Source organism: Brienomyrus brachyistius, chromosome 1 (assembly GCF_023856365.1).
Source record: "Brienomyrus brachyistius isolate T26 chromosome 1, BBRACH_0.4, whole genome shotgun sequence".
NCBI classification, from domain to species: Eukaryota; Metazoa; Chordata; class Actinopteri; order Osteoglossiformes; family Mormyridae; genus Brienomyrus; species Brienomyrus brachyistius.
The window spans coordinates 34,793,639-34,816,431 of NC_064533.1; the positions used below are offsets into that span (position 1 = coordinate 34,793,639).

Genomic DNA, 22,793 nt, shown 5'->3' on the forward strand with positions numbered 1-22,793 from the left:
GACACAAGACATGCAGCTGAGTGTCGGGCACAATCAAGAAATCAGATGGAGCTTCGCTGTCACCGAGTCTTACCTCTTTGCTGGGTTACTGGGTGCAGTAATGGTTACAGCACTGGACTTCAGATCAAGAAACAAACTTCATGTGCTTTGATATCACATTAACACTAAAACACACCTGCAACAATGTTTAAAACACACGCCAAGTCTAATAAAATGTTCCCATATTATATGTCATGAACTGAAAGCCCTGTATATAGGCCGGTGTACAACATATAATGGGGCAGTCTTTAATTAATAGTATAAAAATATATTGCAGATTAGTTGAGTATTCAGTTACTACACTGAGGTCCAATGTCAAGACTTGTAGAAACTTGATATGACTTAAAATATGCAGCGCAGAGCTCAGTTTTGGGTGTAATTATCATTTGAGGAATTTGTCAAAGTTTATAGACATGCATCTCTCAAATCTGGAGTTGACTTCCATACAGAACACTTTATACTGTCAGATGTTTTTTGGAGTGCAAAATAAACAATGATTTGTTTTGAATGTTTTTGCTTCAAAAGTAGGGCACTTTGCATGATAAATTTATCTAAATCATATCCAATCAGAGCTAAATCTAATCATATAGTATTTGAGTTGAATCATATCAAATAATTACGCATATTTTTTTGTATCTTACTGTGGACTGCATATCGTGTTATCCGAGAGGGAGAGATACACACCCTTAATATCAGAATTTTGCAAACCAAGTGTGATAAATAGTTTGCTTTATTGGCATCATTGGTAGAAAAAAAGTAACAGGATTTGACACAATCTCAGTACTTGCATAAGAGATCAGCCGCAATATGGAGTAACACACACACACACAGAGCAGTTCACAGACACATGGAAAGCAGAGCCAGGGCGTAGAGGCATCAAAAAACAAATACAATAAACATTCGATAAATAATAAGTAACCTGATATGTATGGGTTTGTATGTAACATGAAAATTCAAGTCACTGAGGGTTCTTGCTTCCCTTTTAATAATAATTTAAAATAAAAAATAAAACATTTAGTTCGGTGCTCAAAACAAAAACTTATCCTATACAATTTGAGTTCAATTGTCTGGCATTGTCTGGCAAGTGATATAGTCCTCCACAGAGTGCTGAGGATCCCTGAATTTGAAAAAGACTATGTATATAACACTATATTCAAGTTTACTGACAGTTAAGTAACAGTTAGAAGCCTGGCAAGACTCCTGTAGGATTTAGTGCATTGAAACATTTACTTCCCTGATCAACTGAAAAGCTGGAGTATCTCTCTACCTGTTCAAGTATCTAATAAGACTCCTAAAAACAACACCTCCAGTTCTGTTGTGGTTTTAGCCACCTCCTCTCTGCCATCGTACACATTTCAAACTCTCCCCACTGCTCAATGGAGCAGCGTCTACTAACAAACCCCTTTGATCCTGACTAGGGATGCAATCGAGTTAAAGAACAATTTAGAAACTTTCTATGCAGAATGTAAAGTATAGCCAGTTTCCACACAGTTTAAGCAAAAGTATTACTGGTTATGGAGATCCGCTTATGAAAGATGCACATGAATTGTTATTATATTACAAGGCTCCCTATGCACAGTGGAACTTAAATTTACTGTTTATATATAAAGCTATATCTATTCAAAGCCAATTTCTGTAACATAAGCCTATCCCACATCCATAGCAATGTATTCAAAGGGATCACAAAACATCAATAGGCTTTTATTTTGGCTTTTGATTTAAGGCAAGCAAAGTAATTCAATAAATAAAATGATACTCTAAGCATTTAGTAGGAGCAGAGTAAATGTCCCACTTTCCCAAGATACACACAGTATTTACAAATTTACAGAGTATAACTAAAAGAAAGTTTCTTTAGTGCAAGTATAATGGTTCAAAAACAAAACAAAAAACTAAAAACAAAGGCAAGAAACTGATGAGAAAAATCCATTCTAATCCCTTACTTTTGGTTAAACTTCATCTGCGTCAGTTCCTAACAAGTTTAGGCTGTTTCCATCTATGTCATCTTCAATTAAATAAATACAATATCAAAATTATTACAAACAGGAGATGGAAACACACTGCAGGTACAGGATTACGTACTTCAGGGGGTCACCCCCCAAGTCCACCTAATTGCTTCTGCCAACATTAATACATGCTGAACATTGTCTTCCAGTGGACAGTTCAGGTAATCAGAAGGTGTCAATCAGCTGGGTATTTGATAAGAATGTAACCCGACCATCAGTTATGAACAACATTCTTATCGTCTGCTTGTGATCCCTTCTTCAGTAACTTTGCAAAACCTCAGCTGATCATCATCATCATCATCATCATCATCATCCCCATTGAAGTCAGCTGGGAATATATGGCTACTTAGGGAGTGACACCTGGCTCCTGCTTTGAGCTCCATGCTTATAGAGTTTGAGAAGAAAAAAAAAGAAGAATCAAAGGAAACGCTGAAGATGCTGGAGATGCAGCAGGTTCAAGACAGCACTCCTTGGTCAATCAAAATGGGCTAAAAGTGGAGGTTGCATAGGGGAGTTTCTGGATTTTTTGTCAATCTACAACGGTCATTGTACCATAAAGGAAATGCTGTAGGTTTTTAATAACAGCAAATCAAAGCTAGTTATTGCCGTAGGTTCAGGAGAAGCAGCAAGGAGCACGGCAGGAGGACACATGGGGACTGACATTCGGCTTCCTCATCCTCGCTTGCACTTGGGACTTTGAGCCGTCTTCCATTTGTGGGCTGTAATAGTACCGTTTTGTAATCAAACTTCAGCTGAGGTGACAGATTGAGATTAAAACAAAGCGGATTGCACCATTTCCCTTGTACAGCTCAGCCCAAAGACCAGGCCCTTGAAGTCAGCCCTCTCATCACCCAAATGACCAGCCCTAGCATGACAACAATCAGCCCAGACATGAAAAGTCAGTCAGAAGCCAAGTGATGGGGAGGATGAGTCAACACTCTGGCTCCTGCTTTTAGTGGAGATACACAATAAAAATGGTTACTGTGGTAACACGCACAGAATAAGCATTTTCAATACTGGGGGATTCTTAGTAATAGAACAATCTCAATCATAAGCAGTAGTGCAATCGATGGCACAACAAATTCGAGAGACAAATGGAAGACTTGAACAGTACATTGATATTAAATTTGACCCGCTAATTACATGTCACTCTTTAAGGAGCCAGTGTCAGGACAGACAGGGTGGTAGAGTTAACAGTGCGATGAGTCAGCATGTGTGGTCCAATCCATGGGAAGAACAGGTCAGTGATGCACTCTGGATGCTGGGCCTGGGCTCTCAGCCTTTTCCAACATGATGCGAGCATCCCAGAAGCCTCTTTCTCTAACACTGCTCATACAAAGCTTTCGAGGTGAGAGAAAGCACTAGTGCAGCAGAAGCGAGTGGAGTGGAGCCTGCAGAGCAGTGGAAGGTGCCGCAGCAGCGCGGAGGAGGACACCGCAGAGTCCTCTGTACATGGTGCCGCTGTTACAGAATCACGGTTCACATCCTCAGAGCCTGGGCCCCTTCCCTTTCATCTGTGAGTGTGTGCGACTAAGGATGCGCGTCTTGTGTGTCTCTGAGTGTGTGCATTCTTATTGGTCCCAGCACTAATTTCAAAGATGAAAGGAGAGGGTCATTTGGTCTCATTATGGAGCAGCACTTCTTCTGTGAGAGGTGCAAAGTGTTTTTGTCTGGCTGTGTTTCTGTACCAGGTGAGCAGACAGGGAGAACAACATCTATCTCCATCCCCCTGGGCACTTACACTAAGAGCTTAGTACTCCGGGCACCACTAGCTTACACACACACGCACACACACTCCAATTCCACCATCAGTGAGTCTCATCCACACAGGTACCATTCACAAGTCGCTACACATGTTCCCCGCACACAAGCCGCATTATGTGTAGATTCCGTTCCGTTTTTCCTAGAACAGAAGGACAGGTGCCCTGCCCTGGAAGGGGTAGCGGCACACTCTCCACCCAAAATCTGCCCCGTCTTCCACTCCAGCCCCCAGACGTTTCCCTTCTCTTGGCAAGTCGTTCAGGTGTCCTGGAAGGGCAGCTCAAAGCAGTTGTAGGGGTCGTTGGCGGGGTCATCCCAGGGGCCCATGCTCCTCCAGAAGGACGAGGGCTTCTTGTGCAGCTCCCTGCGCACGCAGCGAGGGCATGGCTGGGCCCGCATGTGGCACTCCGTATGGAAGACCGCCCCGCAGCCCTCACACCTAAACACACATGCATGCAACAGGGTCAGATACAAGAGGCTGAGCTGAACTCGGAGTCTCCCTAGAACATCTGAACTGTGCAGATATATACAGAATATACTTTGTGTTCGCGATTTTGACAATCAAATGGCACATGGAGCTAAAGAGGGGAAAAATTTGCATGAAATTCAGTTTACACTTTGCCAGGAAGGCTTTGCAGTCTTTGAGACTGAGCACTCGCAGATGCTTTTTGTCTAAGCAAACAGAAGACACATATTCTAAGGTTAAGAGGAGACAAAGCAACAAGCAGTAATTCTTTGCTTAAACCAAGAGAGGAAGCCTCAGCATGCTGCTTTTCCACATGCAACAGTAGCTGAAACAAGTAACAAGACTGAAATGCCAGTAATGACCAATATGTGCCTGGTCTCTTGGCATCCTGGATCATGTCAGGCAATTTCTCTTTTTATTACCATCACTCTTCGGCTCCCACATAAACTCTCCTTGCTCACAGACCTTGAGGAGCAATTTCAGGGGTTATAAACAAGCTAGGCTTGTTAGGCACTGACGCTGCAGGACATGAATGTATTGTGGTATCAAGGGTCGCCTAACAGTACATCAGCTACCAAAGACCAAGGAGCCCCACATTACTGAGAACCCCTGTTTTACCTCACCTCTTGGTGGCGCTTTCCTGGAAGGGGTAGATGACCTGGCCATTGTGACACATCTCGCAGATGAAGCCTTTCTCACTGCACAGGCTGCAGCTATAGACGTGGGAGCTGGCAAACTTGATCACCTTGGAGAGGAAGGGGGCGAGCTTTCCATCGATCACCTGGGTGGGCGACACACACACACGCAGACATGGTGATGGAGCGGAGAGGAATGCAAGGATGTGGGAGTGGAGAGGGAAGACGGTGAGAATATGGGACAGAAAATGTAACAAGGATGCAATGAAGATAAAGGTGGGGTGCAAAGGAGAGGAGAAGAAAAAGAGGGGAGGGATAAAGGAACATAAAAGTCCAGTCATGAAAGGGACAGAACAGTGTGGAGGGATAAAGGGGACGTCATTTAAAATGCTGCCTTGCACCAAGGTATCCAACTCACTAAGTGGAAGGTAATTTGTCTAAAGCATGTGAGAAAACTGTATTAAACAGCGCATGTGGCTTCCCAAGACGCCTGGAGCCTCGTCTCAAACGCCTCAAGAAGCCAGTAAGGGACAGCATGCGCTGTACGGCGAGCTGCTCAGTGGGACAGTCACCCCATTAGCTGCCCTGAAAATGCCCCTCGCGGTCTGATCGTTTCTGCCGATGCCGCTGGGTCTCACATGCTCATCCTTCATAGGGTCAGCCTGGGCTCACAGGCCAACACTTTCTTTAAGACCTACGGGAGCAATAATGGATTTCATAAAACAAAACTGTTAAAAAAAATCTGTACACCAATATGGGTTTCCTCAAATATTCACTAAATCCATCCATCCATCCATTTTCCAAACTGCTTATCCTACTGGGTATATTCACTAAATCAATTATTACAAATACAAGTAGAGGGAAAAGTAGAGCATGAGCTTTATTAACACAGAAAGTACTATAAAAGCTTCAGGAAATTTTCCCCCGAAACCCATTTTCCTAGGATGCAAAAAATGCATGCAGTGAGCGCAATCAGTGCATGACTCAAGGCTGTTGTGCGGCATTAGTCAAGGATACAGAAGCTGGAAATAATGATTGCATACTGTGTGAGCTCTTTTTCCTGGAAATCCATGACCACACACACACAGGCACACTCACACAGACAGCTTCCCACTTCCTGGACTCAGGATAGTATAGTAACATATAAACCAGGAAAAAAAATCAAGTAAAAAAATCCAGACTTTTAGCACCTATATTCCAGTAAATAAACAATCCAGAGAGTTTCAAGGTTTTTTTCATGCATGAACAGCTAAGATACAAAATCTTTGTTTTTCATGCTAAAAAGTACAGCAAAATACAAAATATAAGAGTGAGAAGTATTCCAGAAATGTCACAATGACTGGGTGAATAACCAGATGACTGGGACTGGTGGACACTCACAGAATTGGGACACTGCACACAGGGTTACACACTGATAATTTCAGTCAGAGGAGAAGCAGTAAAATGGAGTCCAGCACAAAAGAAATTACTGGAATGCAAACCTTAAACTAATTAAGGATTTTTTCTAACTGGGTGTAGGAGGGGAGAGTCTTTTTAGGCAGCTCAAAAAATAATATGTGAATGCCATTTAGTGGGCAGCTAGTTAGGAATGGGCAGGCTTTGAAAGCCTGGGTCTGAAGGAAGCGCATTGTGGTGGCTGAATGGGCCAGGGAAGGGGCCTGGACCTCCAGCGTACATTCAGCGAGGGGCCAGGCACAAGTGGCTACACCTGGCAGAGCCACGGCCCACCAATTAGAGGGCTGGCGAGCATTCTTCAGCTCCAGGAATGAGCGGGGTGGGGGAGAAGGAGTAGGGAGGGGGACTGGTACAGAAAGAAGAGTGAAGCCCCCACCTTCTCCTGAGTAGTGGCAATGGGGGGGAGGGGGGGCAGTGAAAAGGGCCTCTGTGAGAGGTCCCAATTACATCCCGCTGCTTCTGTGGTGCACAGGGCCAGGGGAAGGGGGTAGCACGCGCACACCCAGGCCTGACAGAAGGGGAAACCTTACAGCAAATACCAGCAGGAGCCAGGACACGCCGCACATGCACATTCACCAGGGCCACAGGACACGGCGCACGTGCACATTCACCAGGGCCACAGGACACGGCGCACGTGCACATTCACCAGGGCCACAGGACAAGCCGCACGTGCACATTCACCAGGGCCACAGGACAAGCCGCACGTGCACATTCACCAGGGCCACAGGACACGCCGCACGTGCACATTCACCAGGGCCACAGGACAAGCCGCACGTGCACATTCACCAGGGCCACAGGACAAGCCGCACGTGCACATTCACCAGGGCCACAGGACAAGCCGCACGTGCACATTCACCAGGGCCACAGGACAAGCCGCACGTGCACATTCACCAGGGCCACAGGACACGCCGCACGTGCACATTCACCAGGGCCACAGGACAAGCCGCACGTGCACATTCACCAGGGCCACAGGACAAGCCGCACGTGCACATTCACCAGGGCCACAGGACAAGCCGCACGTGCACATTCACCAGGGCCACAGGACAAGCCGCACGTGCACATTCACCAGGGCCACAGGACACGGTGCACATTCACCAGGGCCACAGGACACGCCGCACATGCACATTCACCAGGGCCACAGGACACGCCGCACATGCACATTCACCAGGGCCACAGGACACGCCGCACATGCACATTCACCAGGGCCACAGGACACGCCGCACGTGCACATTCACCAGGGCCACAGGACACGCCGCACGTGCACATTCACCAAGGCCACAAAACACGGCGCATGTGCACATTCACCAGGGCCACAGGACACGGCGCACGTGCACATTCACCAGGGCCACAGGACACGGCGCACGTGCACATTCACCAGGGCCACAGGACACGGCGCACGTGCACATTCACCAGGGCCACAGGACACGGCGCACGTGCACATTCACCAGGGCCACAGGACACGGCGCACGTGCACATTCACCAGGGCCACAGGACACGGCACACGTGCACATTCACCAGGGCCACAGGACACGGCGCATGTGCACATTCACCAGGGCCACAGGACACGGCGCACGTGCACATTCACCAGGGCCACAGGACACGGCACACGTGCACATTCACCAGGGCCACAGGACACGCCACACGTGCACATTCACCAGGGCCAAAGGCCATGGCACACGCATTCACCAGGGCCACAGGATACGCCACACAAGCACATTCACCAGGGCCACAGGCCCGTAGGCATGAACTCTAAATACTGTCCGTCTGCAGGCTGCTTTTTTTCCTTCATACACAGAACCACCCAGTCTGGCCACAGTCTTGTCCTTCAGGTCCTGCAAGCCCACAGCGGAGGGGTTGCAAACCACAGGTACATTTACTAAATTTTCACTGCTACTGTGTCATATTACACCTCTCACTCACTCACTCACTCACTCACTCACTCACTCACTCACTCACTCACTCACTCACTCACTCACTCACTCACTCACTCACTCACTCACTCACTCACTCACTCACTCACTCACTCACTCACTCATTAGGCACACCTGTCCAACTGCTCGTTGACGCAAATTACTGATCAGCCAATCACGTGGTGGCAACTCAGTGCATTTAGGCATGTTGACATGGTCAAGACGAACCGCTGCAGTTTCAGAATGGGGAAGAAAGGTGATTTAAGTGACTTTGAACGTGGCATGGTTGTTGATGCCAGACGGGCTGGTTTGAGTATTGCAGAAACTGCTGATCTTCTGGGATTGTCACACACAACCATCTCTAGGGTTTACAGATAATGGTCCGAAAAAGGGAAAACATCCAGTGAGCGGCAGTTCTGTGGGCGAAAATGCCTTGTTGATGCCAGAGGTCAGAGGAGAATGACCAGAGTGGTTCGAGCTGATAGAAAGGCAACAGTAACTCAAGTAACCACTCGTTACAACCAAGGTATGCAGAAGAGCATCTCCGAACGCACAACACGTCAAACCTTGAGGCAGATGGGCTACAGCAGCAGACGACCACACCGGGTGCCACTCCTATCAGCAAAGAACAGGAAACTGAGGCTACAATTCGCACAGGCTCACCAAAATTGGACAATAGAAGATTGGACAAATGTTGCCTGGTCTGATGAGTCTTAATTTCTACTGCGACATTCGGATGGTAGGGTCAGAATTTGGTGTCAACAACATAAAAGCATGAATTCATCCTGCCTTGTATCAACGGTTCAGGCTGGTGGTGGTGGTGTAATGGTGTGGGGGACATTTTCTTGGCACACTTTGGGCCCCTTAGTACTAACTGATCATCGTTGCAACGCCACAGCCTACCTGAGTATTGTTGCTGACCATATCCATCCCTTTATGACCACAGTGTACCCATCTTCTGATGGCTACTTCCATCAGGATAATGCACCATGTAATAAAGTTCGAATCATCCAAGACTGGTTTCTTGAACATGACAATGAGTTCACTGTACTCAAATGGCCTCCACAGTCAGCAGATCTCAATCCAATAGAGCACCTTTGGGATGTGGTGGAACGGGAGATTCATTTACATTTACATTTACAGGATTTGGCAGACGCCCTTAGCCAGAGCGACTTACATCATGGATGTGCAGCCGACAAATCTGCAGCAGCTGCGTGATGCTATCATGTCAATATGGACCAATATCTCTGAGGAATATTTCCAGTACCTTGTTGAATCTATGCCATGAAGGATTAAGGCAGTTCTGAAGGCAAAAGGGGGTCCAACCTGGTACTACCTAATATATATATATAGATGACGACACAATGCAATTAAGTGCTTGCCAAACAAGGGCAGCCCCATGTCAGCGTGTGATTTATGTCTCCTCCAAAGATGAAATATAAACCCTCAGATCAATGCTGACAGAAGGATTAATTAAACGTATCAATAATTTAGCTCGAGAGAGTGAACACAAGCTACAGCCCAGTGCTCAGTTCCCAGATTTATGCTCAGCTGACAGCTGCGGTGGGGGCTTGGGGGTGAGGCATCATACTCACATTGCTTACCTGCATACAGCCCAGGGCAGGCTGAGGGAGCATTGCCACACTAATGGCTGCACCTCCTGGAACTGCCCATATTTGCAATGCTTTAATCAGTACTCGTAAGTATTCTTTTGTCCATTAATTATATTTCCATGTTCACAATTTATATCCATCTTACAGAAAATAAAGCTTCATGTCAAACAGTACTCAGAAAACAGTATTCTTTGTGATTATACCATGGCAGATACTCTAACACACATTTTGAGATGTTGTTCAAATATAAAAAAAATTCTGTACTAGAAGAGACGATAGATAAAGATTTTTCCATGGGATCAATAAAATTCATTCATCTTAAAAAATAAATAAACAAATATTACAACTGGATCAAAGTACATACATCTTTTAATTATTACAGATCAAGGATTAACACTAGGTCACTAACAGGAAAAACAACTTTGATATAAATACATTTTAACAGCACGGCACTTGGTGCACCTCGTGCCCTGCTGATTGCAGAGTTCTCTCATTTCGGACGCGCACTTGGGCCACAGCAAAGTCAGCCTCCAGCTGCCGTGGCAACATGCAGAAACACAGCGGCACGCAGCTGCACCCCGGGCTCCGCCCTCGCCCCATCCCATCCCACGCGCCATTGTAAGGCCACCGCTTAATCCCCTAAAACTGCTGTTTAACACCCGCTACTTTATCCCTCCAGCACATGCTGTAATGAAGGCCCTAATGTCCTCATCTGCTTCATTAAATTGCTCAGAAAGACCCGGATTAGACAGATAAAGAAAGGGTGAGCCCTGTTTGGATAACGCCGGGCCTCCGACCAGCTTGGAAAACAGGATTAACACTGCGCCGTGTGCCTCTGTGTGTACATGCTAGTGTGTGTCTGAGCGGTTGCCATATATGAATTACAGGCACAGCGGTGGAGATCCAAGACGCTGACTGGAATGCAGTGACACCACTGGTACCTAATACTTTCTGCAGTGTGTCTGAAACCTTAGGGTGGGATGTTTGCAGTCATGTGAAGGAAAGGAGCACAGAGCTCTCGGGATAACCTCAATGAATATTCCAAGAAAAATAGTTTAATCTGCAAGCAAAAATATCTGATTTGATTATGACCAAACAGCACCATAGGGGACTGTGCAAGATACTGTACCCATCACTGCTTGAGGAACAACAAACAAAATGAGGACAAAATGAAACCACGGGTCCATGCATAGGTCTGTGCATGTCACATGAAAATGGAGAATGCAAGTCCTTCAGCTCTTTCTAGGTTGTTGGCAAGACTAACATGGAACCCAGTAAAACGAGCACAATACAATTAGCATTTATGTGGGACTCTTAATCCAAACCATCTAAGTGCACTTTGCAAAAAACGCAAAACTTGCTATAAAATTAAATCCAGCAATCAATCAAATCATACTCACACTGGAATATGTGATTTCAGCAACTTAGTATTTTAAGTTAATTCTGCTCGGATGGGACAAGGTCCACAGAGAATAGTGTTTTATTTATTTTTTTAAATGACTCTGCAGCAGTTCAGCATTCAGCAAACTGCAGAAAAAAACAGCAGAAAGGCCTAAACCATGAAGACCTTCTAACAGCACAATGAATAAAAGGAGCGGAAAGGCTATTATGAGAGAGTGAAGAGGAGAACAACGAGTTGTAAATGTGACCTCTCTCTGCCACAGGCTGAAAAAGACCGAAAGGTCAAACACACAGTGTCTCACACTGGTCACAAAGCAGGAAATAATGTATTTATCAGAAGACCAGGGACTGGGAAACTGCACTGGTAAATATAAAAAGAGCTCAGATTTATTGTGAATTGGGTATTCTGGGAATAGACTAAAAAACCTTACAGGACCACAAAACAATTTCTAGGGTAAATTGTTCCTTATTGGTCATCTAGCCTGTGACAGGATGCATCGAAAACAGCAGTGACACTAGGGAAGGATCAGTTCTGCCCAGTGGATGGAGCACCTGCATTCAGCGGACAAGCTCAGCTTCAGCCAATACCAAACACAGACCTGCACTCAGTAATTCCAGGAATGTCAATTCGGTGCTTTATTTGTGGTTCCCTATTCTCTGTCTGCTCTGAAGTACAATCAATGTGTACATGATAGCTGCTGCAATGCAACCATGGCTGCCAACTTTGGTCAGCTGCCTAGAGTGAGATTTTCAATTCGAGGCAAGTCTGCACACACATGCACACGCATTTACATGCATGTCACAATTGCATTACTTTGTAAATAGTCTGTAGGGTTTCCAAACTACACAAACACATTTGGTGCAGCTAATTCTAGGTTTATAATGGAATAATATAGATTTACCATAAGATTTCCTGAGCATGAGTCTGAAAGAGTGAGTGTCACGTCAGGTGCATGACAGTTGCCAACCCTGATACAGCACTGCATACTGTATGAGATGCAATTTCAGGGCCCTTGTCACCTCCCTCAGCGCGCGCACGCACGCACGCACGCACGCACACACACACACAGGCATGCAGGGAAAAGGATGCGACACTGTCACGCTTTGTTTTTTATGCCTGTGAGCTTGAATGAGTATAATTAGTTATAAGATTGGGGGAAGTTTGTAACAGGCAGCTTGAAGGACTCTTGCTAGGCGAAAGCCTCTGTGGGTCAATGTTGGGGGGCAAGGAGGGGAGGCGAGGGATCAAGCTGGTTTACAGATAGGATGTGAGACAAGACACGTAAGCGCAGGGAGCCACTGCTTTAATCTTCCCTGAAGATGAGAAACGGCGGCACTGGCTGCGGTACGATGCTCACTTCCAACAGACTGACACAGGCCAAGCGTACAACAGGACAGGTCCCAGGCTCACACCACCAGCCCCCAGATTAAGTGATAGCAAGGCCTGGCTGTGTCACATCATCTGAGGGACGTGTAATTACTGACTTATAGTCCTGGTATAGAGGGGATACAGCAAAACTGACAATAGCTGCTCTTATAAGCATCTTACCTGCTGAAGGTCAGCCAAGGAATACAGGTGAATGTGCTGCAGGAGATACTCCCTGGGAAAGATCCTGGAGGACAGGAGAACAGTGCCAGTGTTACTGCGATGCTGCCCAGCGGCCAGTGGCACAGTGCAAGGCAGGAGCCCGGTACAGCCACCCTAAACCAGTGCTACTGTAGGAGACTCAGCTCTGCCTTGGGTTGGCTGGACACAGAACAGTAAGCACACGTGCACAGAACACAAATTCACACGCCCATACATGCCCGAGAAGCCAAAGCGTGGAGGACCTTCATAATGCCCAGTAACCACAGCAACCCAGAGACAAGGTGCGTACAAAATGAGGGTTAACTGAACTGAATGCAAACAGCCTGTGAAACAGGCATTTAAAAGCACTCTCCCTTATTAAGGGTGAAGTAGGGTTGCTCAATCCAGATTTACCCGGCTATTAAAGCCCTCTTCAGCGTTCACTAGCCTGCTCCATCTCCTCACTCCCTTGCCAAGTGGTCCTGGCAGGAGCACAAAGTGACAGGATGGGGGCAGCTATGGAGGAAAATGGTTTTGATGACCCATTTGTTGCCGTGGTGTTAAAATCAGATGAAGCCTAAAACGGCTCCAGCAATCAAACATGTCAGTCAACCCCTGACGCTATGGCTCTAGCAAGGCAACAATGACGAGGGTCAGAAAATGGGTGGCTGAGGACGGTCAGTTAGAAGAGGACGCTGCCTCAAAAAGTGCACTGAATACCCGCCTGCCTGATTATTGACAAGAGTGACTGCCACACGATATTACTGGGAGACAGGAGTAAGCAGAAGTAAACAGGAATAAACAGGAGTAAGGAGGAGCACGAAGACATGGGCAGTTACACATGTACAGGTTTTGAGGCGCACAGCTGAAGTGTCACTTACGTAAGACAATGAATGATGGAGTCAAGTAAGCAGGCAGTCGGGAAACTTGAACTTTCCTCCTGAACACACACTATACCTGTGCGATCTCTACCTTATTCATTACTTAAGCAGATGGAGGTAATCCCAGATCAAGAAAAGCACAAAAAGAAAACGACTCATCAAATTTCCATCCAGTCTATAGATCATCTTGATAATACTAAATCTTCTAAATGTACCACATTTTATACTTCATATCACAATATTTAGATCAGTTTCACAGCCTTTCTTGTCAATTATTTTTTACACGTCTAAAGGCTGCCTCCCAAATGGAATCCCAAATGTAATTGAAGGTTAGGATTGCTTTGAAGTGACGATCTGTATTAGGTAGCAGGAAATAGAAATTCTAAATGTATTCATATTTTCCAAGGCAAATTATGTCAGGGGACGGCATGGTGCTGGGTCAGTAGGTATCGATGGGGCTATGACGCCCCCTACGACTGAAGGTCACCAGGCAACCCTGACCAGGATAAGCGGTTGGAAAATGGATGGAATAAATGTTGGTGCTCAAGTCAGTGTAGCACTATCAGATGTATCTGACTGGCTACAACCGCCAATTAAAATAAAAGCAAAATACTACTACTATTTTGATACCTACAGAGTCTGCCTTGCCAACTTCTAGCATGGAGCAGCGTTTCCCAACCTGGTCCTCGAGGACCCGCAGACGTTACACATTTTTCTTCCTCCCAGCTCTCTGCCAGACAGTCCACAGTTTTGCGCCCTTCCAGGAGGGAACAAAAATGTGGACTGTCTGAGGGTCTCCGAGGATTGAATTGGGAAACATTGTCCTATTCTATACTCCTGAGATAAGCCCCGGTTTCAGCTGTGTGTTTGCCATGGTGATGACTTACAGGTATCATGGCTAACAAGCAGAGTACAGCTACATCCAAGCACTTATCAGTTTCAGTAAAGCACTGTGAGCCCTATATTATACGTTATGTTTACCGACTGTGTTGACCCTTCATAAAAGTTAACAAATGGCCAAACGTTGGCAACACCTTGTTGGGCAGCTGATTTGTGGAACCACGCTGCAAAAATGTCAACGTTTCATTATCACTGTCATGTCACTGTACAAATGCCGTTTCCCAGTGACAGCCGGAGCACAGAAAGCAGAGTACAGGGGCAGCACACGAGTAGCGCAGCATGTAAGCGCGTACTCATTAAGAGTGTCAGCCTGCGTGTGGGTGCGGCACTCACTGGATCCACCCTGGCGGTGTGGGCTTTGACGGCTCTCTCCTCCATTTTCAGGGCTGCATTGTAAACAAACGCTGCCTTTCTCAGCCTTGGAAATCTGTACGGTCACTCCAAGGATTGATGGCTGGGATAATATTTTAGCGCCACCGTCATCATTAATTTCCCACTGTTTTGATGTGCGGGGCATTAGCCGCCGCTGGCTAATGGCGGGCCGGTAAACACTGGCTTGAGTGCACGTTCTTCACTGGGGTCGCCCTGACTGCGGTAAACAGTGCTGCTGGCGGAAAAGCCCGCCAGTCAGGCAGCTGGGATCACTCATGCGCTCCGGGTGCCAAAAAACGACCCATCCCTTGCGGCAGAACCCTGCCTCAAAGAGGCCAGTGCCGACGTCACAAAGGAGCACTTCAAAGAAAGGTGAAACTTGGGTGTTTCCATTCACAAACCCGTGATACGTATGAATAAACATTCACACATGTGAGCTGGGGGAGAATCCCAAGGCTTCCCATTGGGAACTGGCCATAAAAAAACATCTCAATTAAAATGAGAAACACACTGAATTGCACGTATATACATGGGGTTGTTCCAAATATGCCTTTACGGATTTCATGCTTACCATTTCATTTGAACACTAATGGGCTATCGAGCAGACAAAACATGTTAAGCAGTATCCTGCCCTAAGATGAAAGGCACTAAAGCCGAAAGGACATGGTGCATGGCCCAAGGTAAGTGGTCTGCTAAAATGGCACCATTACTTCCATACTGCGCATTTCGTTTTAAGTTGATGGATACCAACCCACCTGAAGTGGCATGTTCTCTGGCATAAGGCTGCACTTCACAGAAATGAAGATAAACCACAAGCCGAAGAACTCCTCAGGTTTAACACAGACTCAAGTTTTAACCTACAAATACTACAAGGTTACAATGCTGCAGTATCCTAAAGCAAACAGAACAATGTGATTGTCTGGCAATGGAGAATCACTGGTTCTCAATGGTCAAACGGACTAAGGGACAGTCTAGAGCGATCAAACACTGATCCTCTCTTCTCATGAGAAAAGAGGTTAGAGAGTTTAGAGGTTAGGAGAGGGACATTCAGAAATGCCCCTGGTCAGTGTGAACTAATGCCTCCTCACTTAGGAACCTCCCTTGTGTAAACCGAATCTCAACACATGCTCACTCACCCTGCTTGTGTGGGCATATTCCTACCTACCTTAGCTAAAGCAGGCTATGTGGAATGAAGGCATATCTCAGTATGTGTGTCGATTTTGCAATGACTGAAACTGAGCGAGAATCAACCAAGATGAAAGCAGTGCGACATTCTGTAAACACAAGATGTACAGCAGAAAAACAGGCAATTTGCATGCTAAGGAAGGCTGAGGATTGTTTATAAAAGTGCACCTTCAGTGACTTTTTTCAGTTTGTAACATCATATTTATGCTAATTTAAATAGTGCCAATCCACCCATCCTCACATTGGCAGATGTACTTAATCCAACTGAGGGTGGCAGTTCTCAGGAATTTAAACACTTTTGTAGGGCCCTTGAGATTAGACTGAAATCTCAGACATTCAGCTTCCTTTATCTCTCTATGACACACCAGTTGCGTCAACAGGCTTCCATACAATGGGAACAATGGAGGATAGGAGAAGTTTCTGGGACAAAACAATAACAAAAAGCCAGAGAATCGATGGTGCCTCTATACAGTCTTTTTTAAGAACAGGTGGTTTCCTACTTCTCTCTCTCTCTCTCTCTCTCTCTCTCTCTCTCTCTCTCTCTCTCACACACACACACACACACCCACTCCCATACACGCCCAATGTGTCAGGCCCTTCTAATGAGGCCTCTGGAGGGGAGAACACATGACCCCCCACCGGTAGCTTTCTGTACGGCTCGCTTTCCCTCCTGCAGTCCCCCAGGTCACATGGGAATGGGGCGACACGCCTGTAAGGGGTCAGGTGTCGCCGCAGTCCCCCGCGTTTGTCTGGCTCCGCCTGACGGACGGACGGACAGACGGGAAGAGGCGATGCAGAGGAAGCCGCTCAGCCGCATAGCTGCGCGCTCAGACAAAACAAACCGCACCCAACGCCAAACCTACAGTCCGCCAGATAAAAGGCCATGGGGGCCACTGTCTGATGACGGGGGGGGTGGGGGGGGATGGATGACGACTTCACTGCTGCTGCCTAAACACTGGCATGCTACGCGTGTGAATGCATATGCTCATACTCCATCACAGGCATCAGCGGCTGCAGTCGCCTGCTTATCTTGGTGATTTTAAGAGAAACTCCGCAGACAGGAACGGTCTCCCTGTTGCCTTCCTAAAATTCCACCCAGGCTCTCCATCCGCCCTCCTGTCGTCTGGGCAGCACTCACCTGCGTCGCAGGTCCTCGGCCACGGCGGCGCGGCAGCTGAACAGGTATGCGCGCAGGGACTGCAGCTGCTGGCGCAGGCGCAGCACGGCGGCCAGGGAGTCGCAGTGCTCATACAGCCGCGGGTTCAGCTGCTGCACATCCAGCAGCGGCTCCTCCTGCACAAACTCCAGGAACTCCTTGGCCTGCTTGGACACCTGGGCCGGGATTAATGGGGGGCGGAGGGGGGGGCATGTAAACAAATGCACCGTCCAGGATCAGGCTCTACAGAGGCGAGAAGACCTATATATGGAAGCACGCTCACGAACCAACTTACTTCTGCCCGGTTTTGCTGCACCATTCAAAGCAATTTACACTGTTTATCGTTTTACACATGTACAGCTGACTATTTACTAATGTTTACTAACTTCCCAGTGACAGCTCCTTAACTGCTATGGTGCCAATTTGTGTGTTTGCCTCTCTGTTAAGGCCAAAAATATGCAGAAATATACTCAAGCCGGAGAAATGTAAACACTTTACAACAGCTGAAGCATTTGGTTATTTACTAAATGCATTTAAATGAAACTAGGCCATTATACAAACAACTTAGCTAACATCTGTTTCATTTGGAAAGGCGTCTCAACAAAGGCTTAAGAAAATATATATATCCAATGTGATATAGGGAATAAGGCCCAATACTCCCCTACAGCATACAAATTGCTACTTCCATAAAAGTAGACTGTGGCTGATTACAGAACAGCAGAGACTAAATGAGATCACCTCCACCCCTGCCCAACCCGCACGTAGGTCCACCTTGTGCTTGCTGGTGTCCCAGTTGTGCAGCAGGCGGGCGGGGATGAGGAAGAGGTCGTCCTCATGGCAGCTCGGACAGTAGTACCAGCCGCTGTAGCAGCATACCTTGGCCTTCCCCCGGGACAGTCCCACGGGCTTCTGGCAGCCTGCAGGAGAGCAGCCCAGGCGAGCAACTATCAGCATGGGGGCTCTATCCCCCCATTCTGCCTGGGAGACTAACACATCCTTTAGTAAATCAATCTTAGGTATATTCTAATATCAGTATAAAGAGTAAGTTTATTGTAGGCTTTACATTTGTCCTAATGAAAATATACACTGATGATCGAAAACATTATGATCAGGCCCATGTGACATGAATAATGTTGACTGTCGTATAAAAACAGCACATGTCAAGGTCTGGGATATATTACACGGCGAGCCAACATTCCGAAATTGAAGTCAACGTGTTGAATGCAGAAGAAATGGTCATACTAGACAAAACAGCCCTCATTTACATCTCGCATTGACGAGTCTTGGCTACCCAACACCCTGTTGGCAGATTGTGGCTTTTTCCTCTCCTTGGACCGTTCTCAGTAAGTCCTCACCATGACTAACAGTGAGCACCCCGGCCTTGCTGAATTGGAGATGCTCTGACCCAGTCATCTGATCATGACCATTTCAACTGGTTAAAGTCGCTCAGATCTTTATCCCTGCCCATTCTTACTGCATTCCCCATGTCAAATACCAGTACCTAATGTTAGCTTTCCATCTAATAAAGCCCAAACCTTGACAAGATTATTTGCCAGACCTAATGCACGCATATGAATACATGATGTAACCTCTGCAGCTGGGCAGTTCATTCTTTCGGCTGGTTCTTCTTAGTGATGTTTCAGTTGCTACTATGCTTGTGATGTTAGCGATACCATGCAATCCCGTATGGCGCAGTAGAATCGTAGGTAGTATATTTGTAAATTTAAGGTGGAAAATACACATATGACATGAAGTGACAACAGCTCTGGGGAATGCGGCCTCTGAATTTATGCATTATGCACAATTTTGAAAAGCCCTTTGGAGAGTTTGGCGCATTTTACCACTAAGCTGAAATTGCTTGAAAGCACAAAGTTAGAAAAGCCACATTTTCTGTCTTTAAAAAGGTAGAAATGTATAATTGAAAATGGAAGGCAGTCTTTATCTGGTATATTTTTAAAAATATATCGCATCAGGGTAGGTCCCCCCCCCCTCCATTTTTTTTCCATCATGGAAATATCTCAGCATTACATGAAACTCCACTCGAAGAACAACACCAAAACCAACACTCTAACAGGAGGGGCAGCTCTTGTGGGTTTACTGGCCTGACACCCTCCCTTAGATCCCAATGAAGGTTCAAAGGGCAGAATCCAAGTGCTTGTACACCATTGCCTGCATTCTAAAATCTGACTACTTACAAATTATGCTAACAAATGACAAATGAATAGAAATGAATGCAATGGTGTGGTTGTTCATTTCCAGCAAACAAACAGGTGACAAGAACATCCCGTAAACCCAGACTGACCAAATATCTTGCAAGTATCCCATCTCTTCGAAAAGTTGTAGCTAATGATTAGACAGCTGTAGTCAGGTAAATCCCAGGCTATTAATGCCTGTTAATTTATCATGGGGTAGAGCGCAGTATCCCTCTGCATGCTGTCCAAAGGACATGTGTGCAGACATACAGAGGCCTGTGCATGCACTCAGAGGATGGAGAGAATAAAAAAGGAATCCCCCATATTATGCATGTAGGCACAATACACAGCAGAACTGTGCCTAACAGCCAGGGAAGAGTGATCCCAGCTCTGCAGCAGTAGAAACCTGTTCTGTAGAGTGGCGAATCAAGCTTCTCTGTCTGGCAGTGTGATGGACGAGTCTGTGTTTGGCAAATGCCAGGAGAACATTACCTGTCTTACTGTTTTATGCTATTGCTATATGCTATTGTTTTATACTGTAAAGTTTGGTGGAGGAGGGATAATGGTTTTTCAGGGGATGGTTTAGGCCCCTTAGTTCCAGTGAAGGGAACTCTTAATGCTTCAGCATACCAAGACATTTTGGACAATTCTATGCCTCCAGCTTTGTGAGAATAGTTTGAGGAAGGTCTTTTTCTGTTCAGGCATGACTGTGCCCCAGTGCACAAAGCAAGGTCCATAAAGACATGGTTGGGTGAGCTTGGTTTGGAAGAACTTGACTGGCCCTCAACCCCAACAAACACCTTTGGGATGAACTAGAAGGAAAATTGCGAGCCAGACCTTCATGTCCAATGCCTGAACTCACAAATGCTCTGCTGATAAATGGGCAAAAATTCACAGGCACACTCCAAAATCTTGTGGAAAGCCTTCCCAGAAGAGTGGCAGCTATTATAACTGCAAAGGGGGGGACTGACTCCATATTGATGCCTATGGATTTAGAATGGAATGTTATAAAAGTTCCTGTAGGTGTAATGGCCAGGTGGCCCAATACCTTTGTTCATATTGTGTATGACAGATGTTCCACACAGAGCTAATGTATAACTGAACTTTTCTTTACACTGCCCAAAACTTTGCAAAATAATTTCCGACTCATTCTTGCCTACCACAATGGTACCTGAAGGCGAGGAGCTGAAATGATCCCCCCAGATCGAGCTACAGATAATCATGCACTCTGTAGAATGATGTAAACACTGCAGAGAACCAGCAGAGCATCTGAGGTGAGAATAACAGAGACCTGCATGCTTTCCACCCAGCCAGCAGGGGAATGGCAGCTCGGCCTTCTCAGGCAAGCAGAGCATGTCAGCCTGGTCACAGAAAACCAAAGACAGGGAGGAGGAGAGCGGGGCTGGGTGAGGCCTGGCGAGAGCGAGGCCTTCTGTAACCGTCGGGTGCCGTTGTAGCTGAACAGCTGGACAAATATCTTATGAAACAGAATGAGAGGGAGGATGTCATTCCAGTCACATGTCAGGTAAGTTTACTGGAAGTAACAGAAAAAGGAGGGGGGCAAACAGGTAGAATCCGGAAGGGCCGGGGTGTTGCCATGGAAACAGTCACACACAGCAAGTGTGCCTGGGTTGAAGACGCTTTGAACATGCAAACTAACTTCAAACTTGTCTCAAGCATTCAGGAATACACATGAAATGCTCCTGCTGACAACAAGCTTTTAACATACCCCCCCACCCCCCCCCCCCCAATAAATAACATTTTAACAGAGTAGCACTGACGACAAACAGGCAGGCACTCTAACTAAAGGCACGCAGCCGCATTCACACCCGTGTGGCTAATCCACAGCAGCATCGCAACAATGAACACGCCATACTTCCATAAAGCAAGCGGAAAGAAAACTGTACACACTCATCTCTATGGGAAAGCACAGAGAAATCAATACAACCCAGAATCTGCAAACTCAACCAGGATTCAGCGCCTCCAGACAGAACAAGATTTCAGTGCCTATGTGACCATATTTCAAGCTTTGATGGAATATATATGTTTTTCTTCTTCTAAGGGGAATCCTTACATATATTTCCTCCAAGACATCGCCAACATCTTGGCCAAAAGGATTTACTCCCGAAGACACAGGACTCTGTACCTGTACCTGCCCCAGCCACCATTAAACACGTCTCTTTCACAGCTCCAGCCAGCCGGTCATCCCCAGCCTCTCCAACTAAAAAGGCGAGAAAAAGGAGGAAAAAAAAAAAAGAAAAAGAGAAAAAAGAAAAGACAACAGTGGAACATAAGGCTGGAGGAGGCGGCCTCCACAAAGGCCTGATGACAGGGCCGCGTGTGTTCAAGGGGAGACAGGGCCCCCATCGGCGTCCACAATGAGCCAGGTCAATGAATGAACAGTGAGCAGTTATGTCTCCTCAAGATGGGCTCTGGCTCAGAGACTCTTTCAACCGTCCGCTTATTTACACCGAGTGCCTCAAAGAGAGGGAAACTTTATAAGGGAAGAGACAAGATGCCGGCTTTGATGTGCCCCACTCAGAGCTGCAGGCACTCTAATGAAGATGTGTAATCCGGAGCGTGGGGGGTGTGGGGGGGGGGGGGCACTGGGCACACACACCTTTGATGTAAATGTTTTACATCCTCCCCACCTTACCCGAAATCTCCCCTCCATCCCCAAATCGCACTGTAGCCGCTCCATTGTCCGAGCTCCAGCCGGACCCCGATTGATGTGACATTTCTGCTCCGGCCCCGGTTCCCCCACTAGCTTTTTCTTTCTGGCCCGTGAATAAAAACACTTTGAATTACAGAGGTCATGCAAACTTGGGAGACAGGGAGGGAAGCGCTCGGCCATCAAATGGGGATCTTCGCGGCACCTTCTCCTGCACCCGTGCGATTCACTAAATTCATCAAAAGAATAAAACGCTGCCTAGTGCACGCTGCAGCATGCGGTTTTGATGTCAAACGGGCAATTGTGCCGATACGGGCTGCCAGAGGTTGTATATATGTATATGCTTAAGGAAGCAGCATAACATCAATCAGCTGAAATGAGCAGGATATTAAAATCAACCTAAAATCAATCAGTTCAGAAACGTTACGCTAAACACGTAACGTTTGATGTGGGGCTCCTGCGCGTCACGATGGACGGACGCATGACTGGGGCGGCCTTGCGAGAGAGCGGGAGCCGCTGCGGCTGCGGATGGTGAAGCTGCCGACACGATGAAGGCTGTAGCAGCACCCAGACTACAGCGATGAAC

The 22,793-nt window shown here is 46.7% G+C and overlaps 1 protein-coding gene across 2 annotated transcripts in view; it reads right to left on the reverse strand.

Moving 5' to 3' along the window:
• Positions 1 to 751: 751 nt before the first annotated feature.
• plekhm3 (pleckstrin homology domain containing, family M, member 3) overlaps positions 752 to 22,793 on the reverse strand; it is a 36,061-nt gene continuing 14,019 nt past the window's right edge. For both annotated transcript variants that reach the window (XM_049019439.1, XM_049019428.1), the window contains exons 4-8: positions 18,116 to 18,261; positions 17,327 to 17,520; positions 12,833 to 12,896; positions 4,893 to 5,050; positions 752 to 4,242 (exon numbers count right to left, since the gene is read on the reverse strand). In XM_049019439.1, coding sequence (XP_048875396.1) covers positions 4,062 to 4,242; positions 4,893 to 5,050; positions 12,833 to 12,896; positions 17,327 to 17,520; positions 18,116 to 18,261 — 743 coding nt within the window. In that variant the 3' untranslated portion in view covers positions 752 to 4,061. The remainder of the gene's footprint in view (positions 4,243 to 4,892; positions 5,051 to 12,832; positions 12,897 to 17,326; positions 17,521 to 18,115; positions 18,262 to 22,793) is intronic.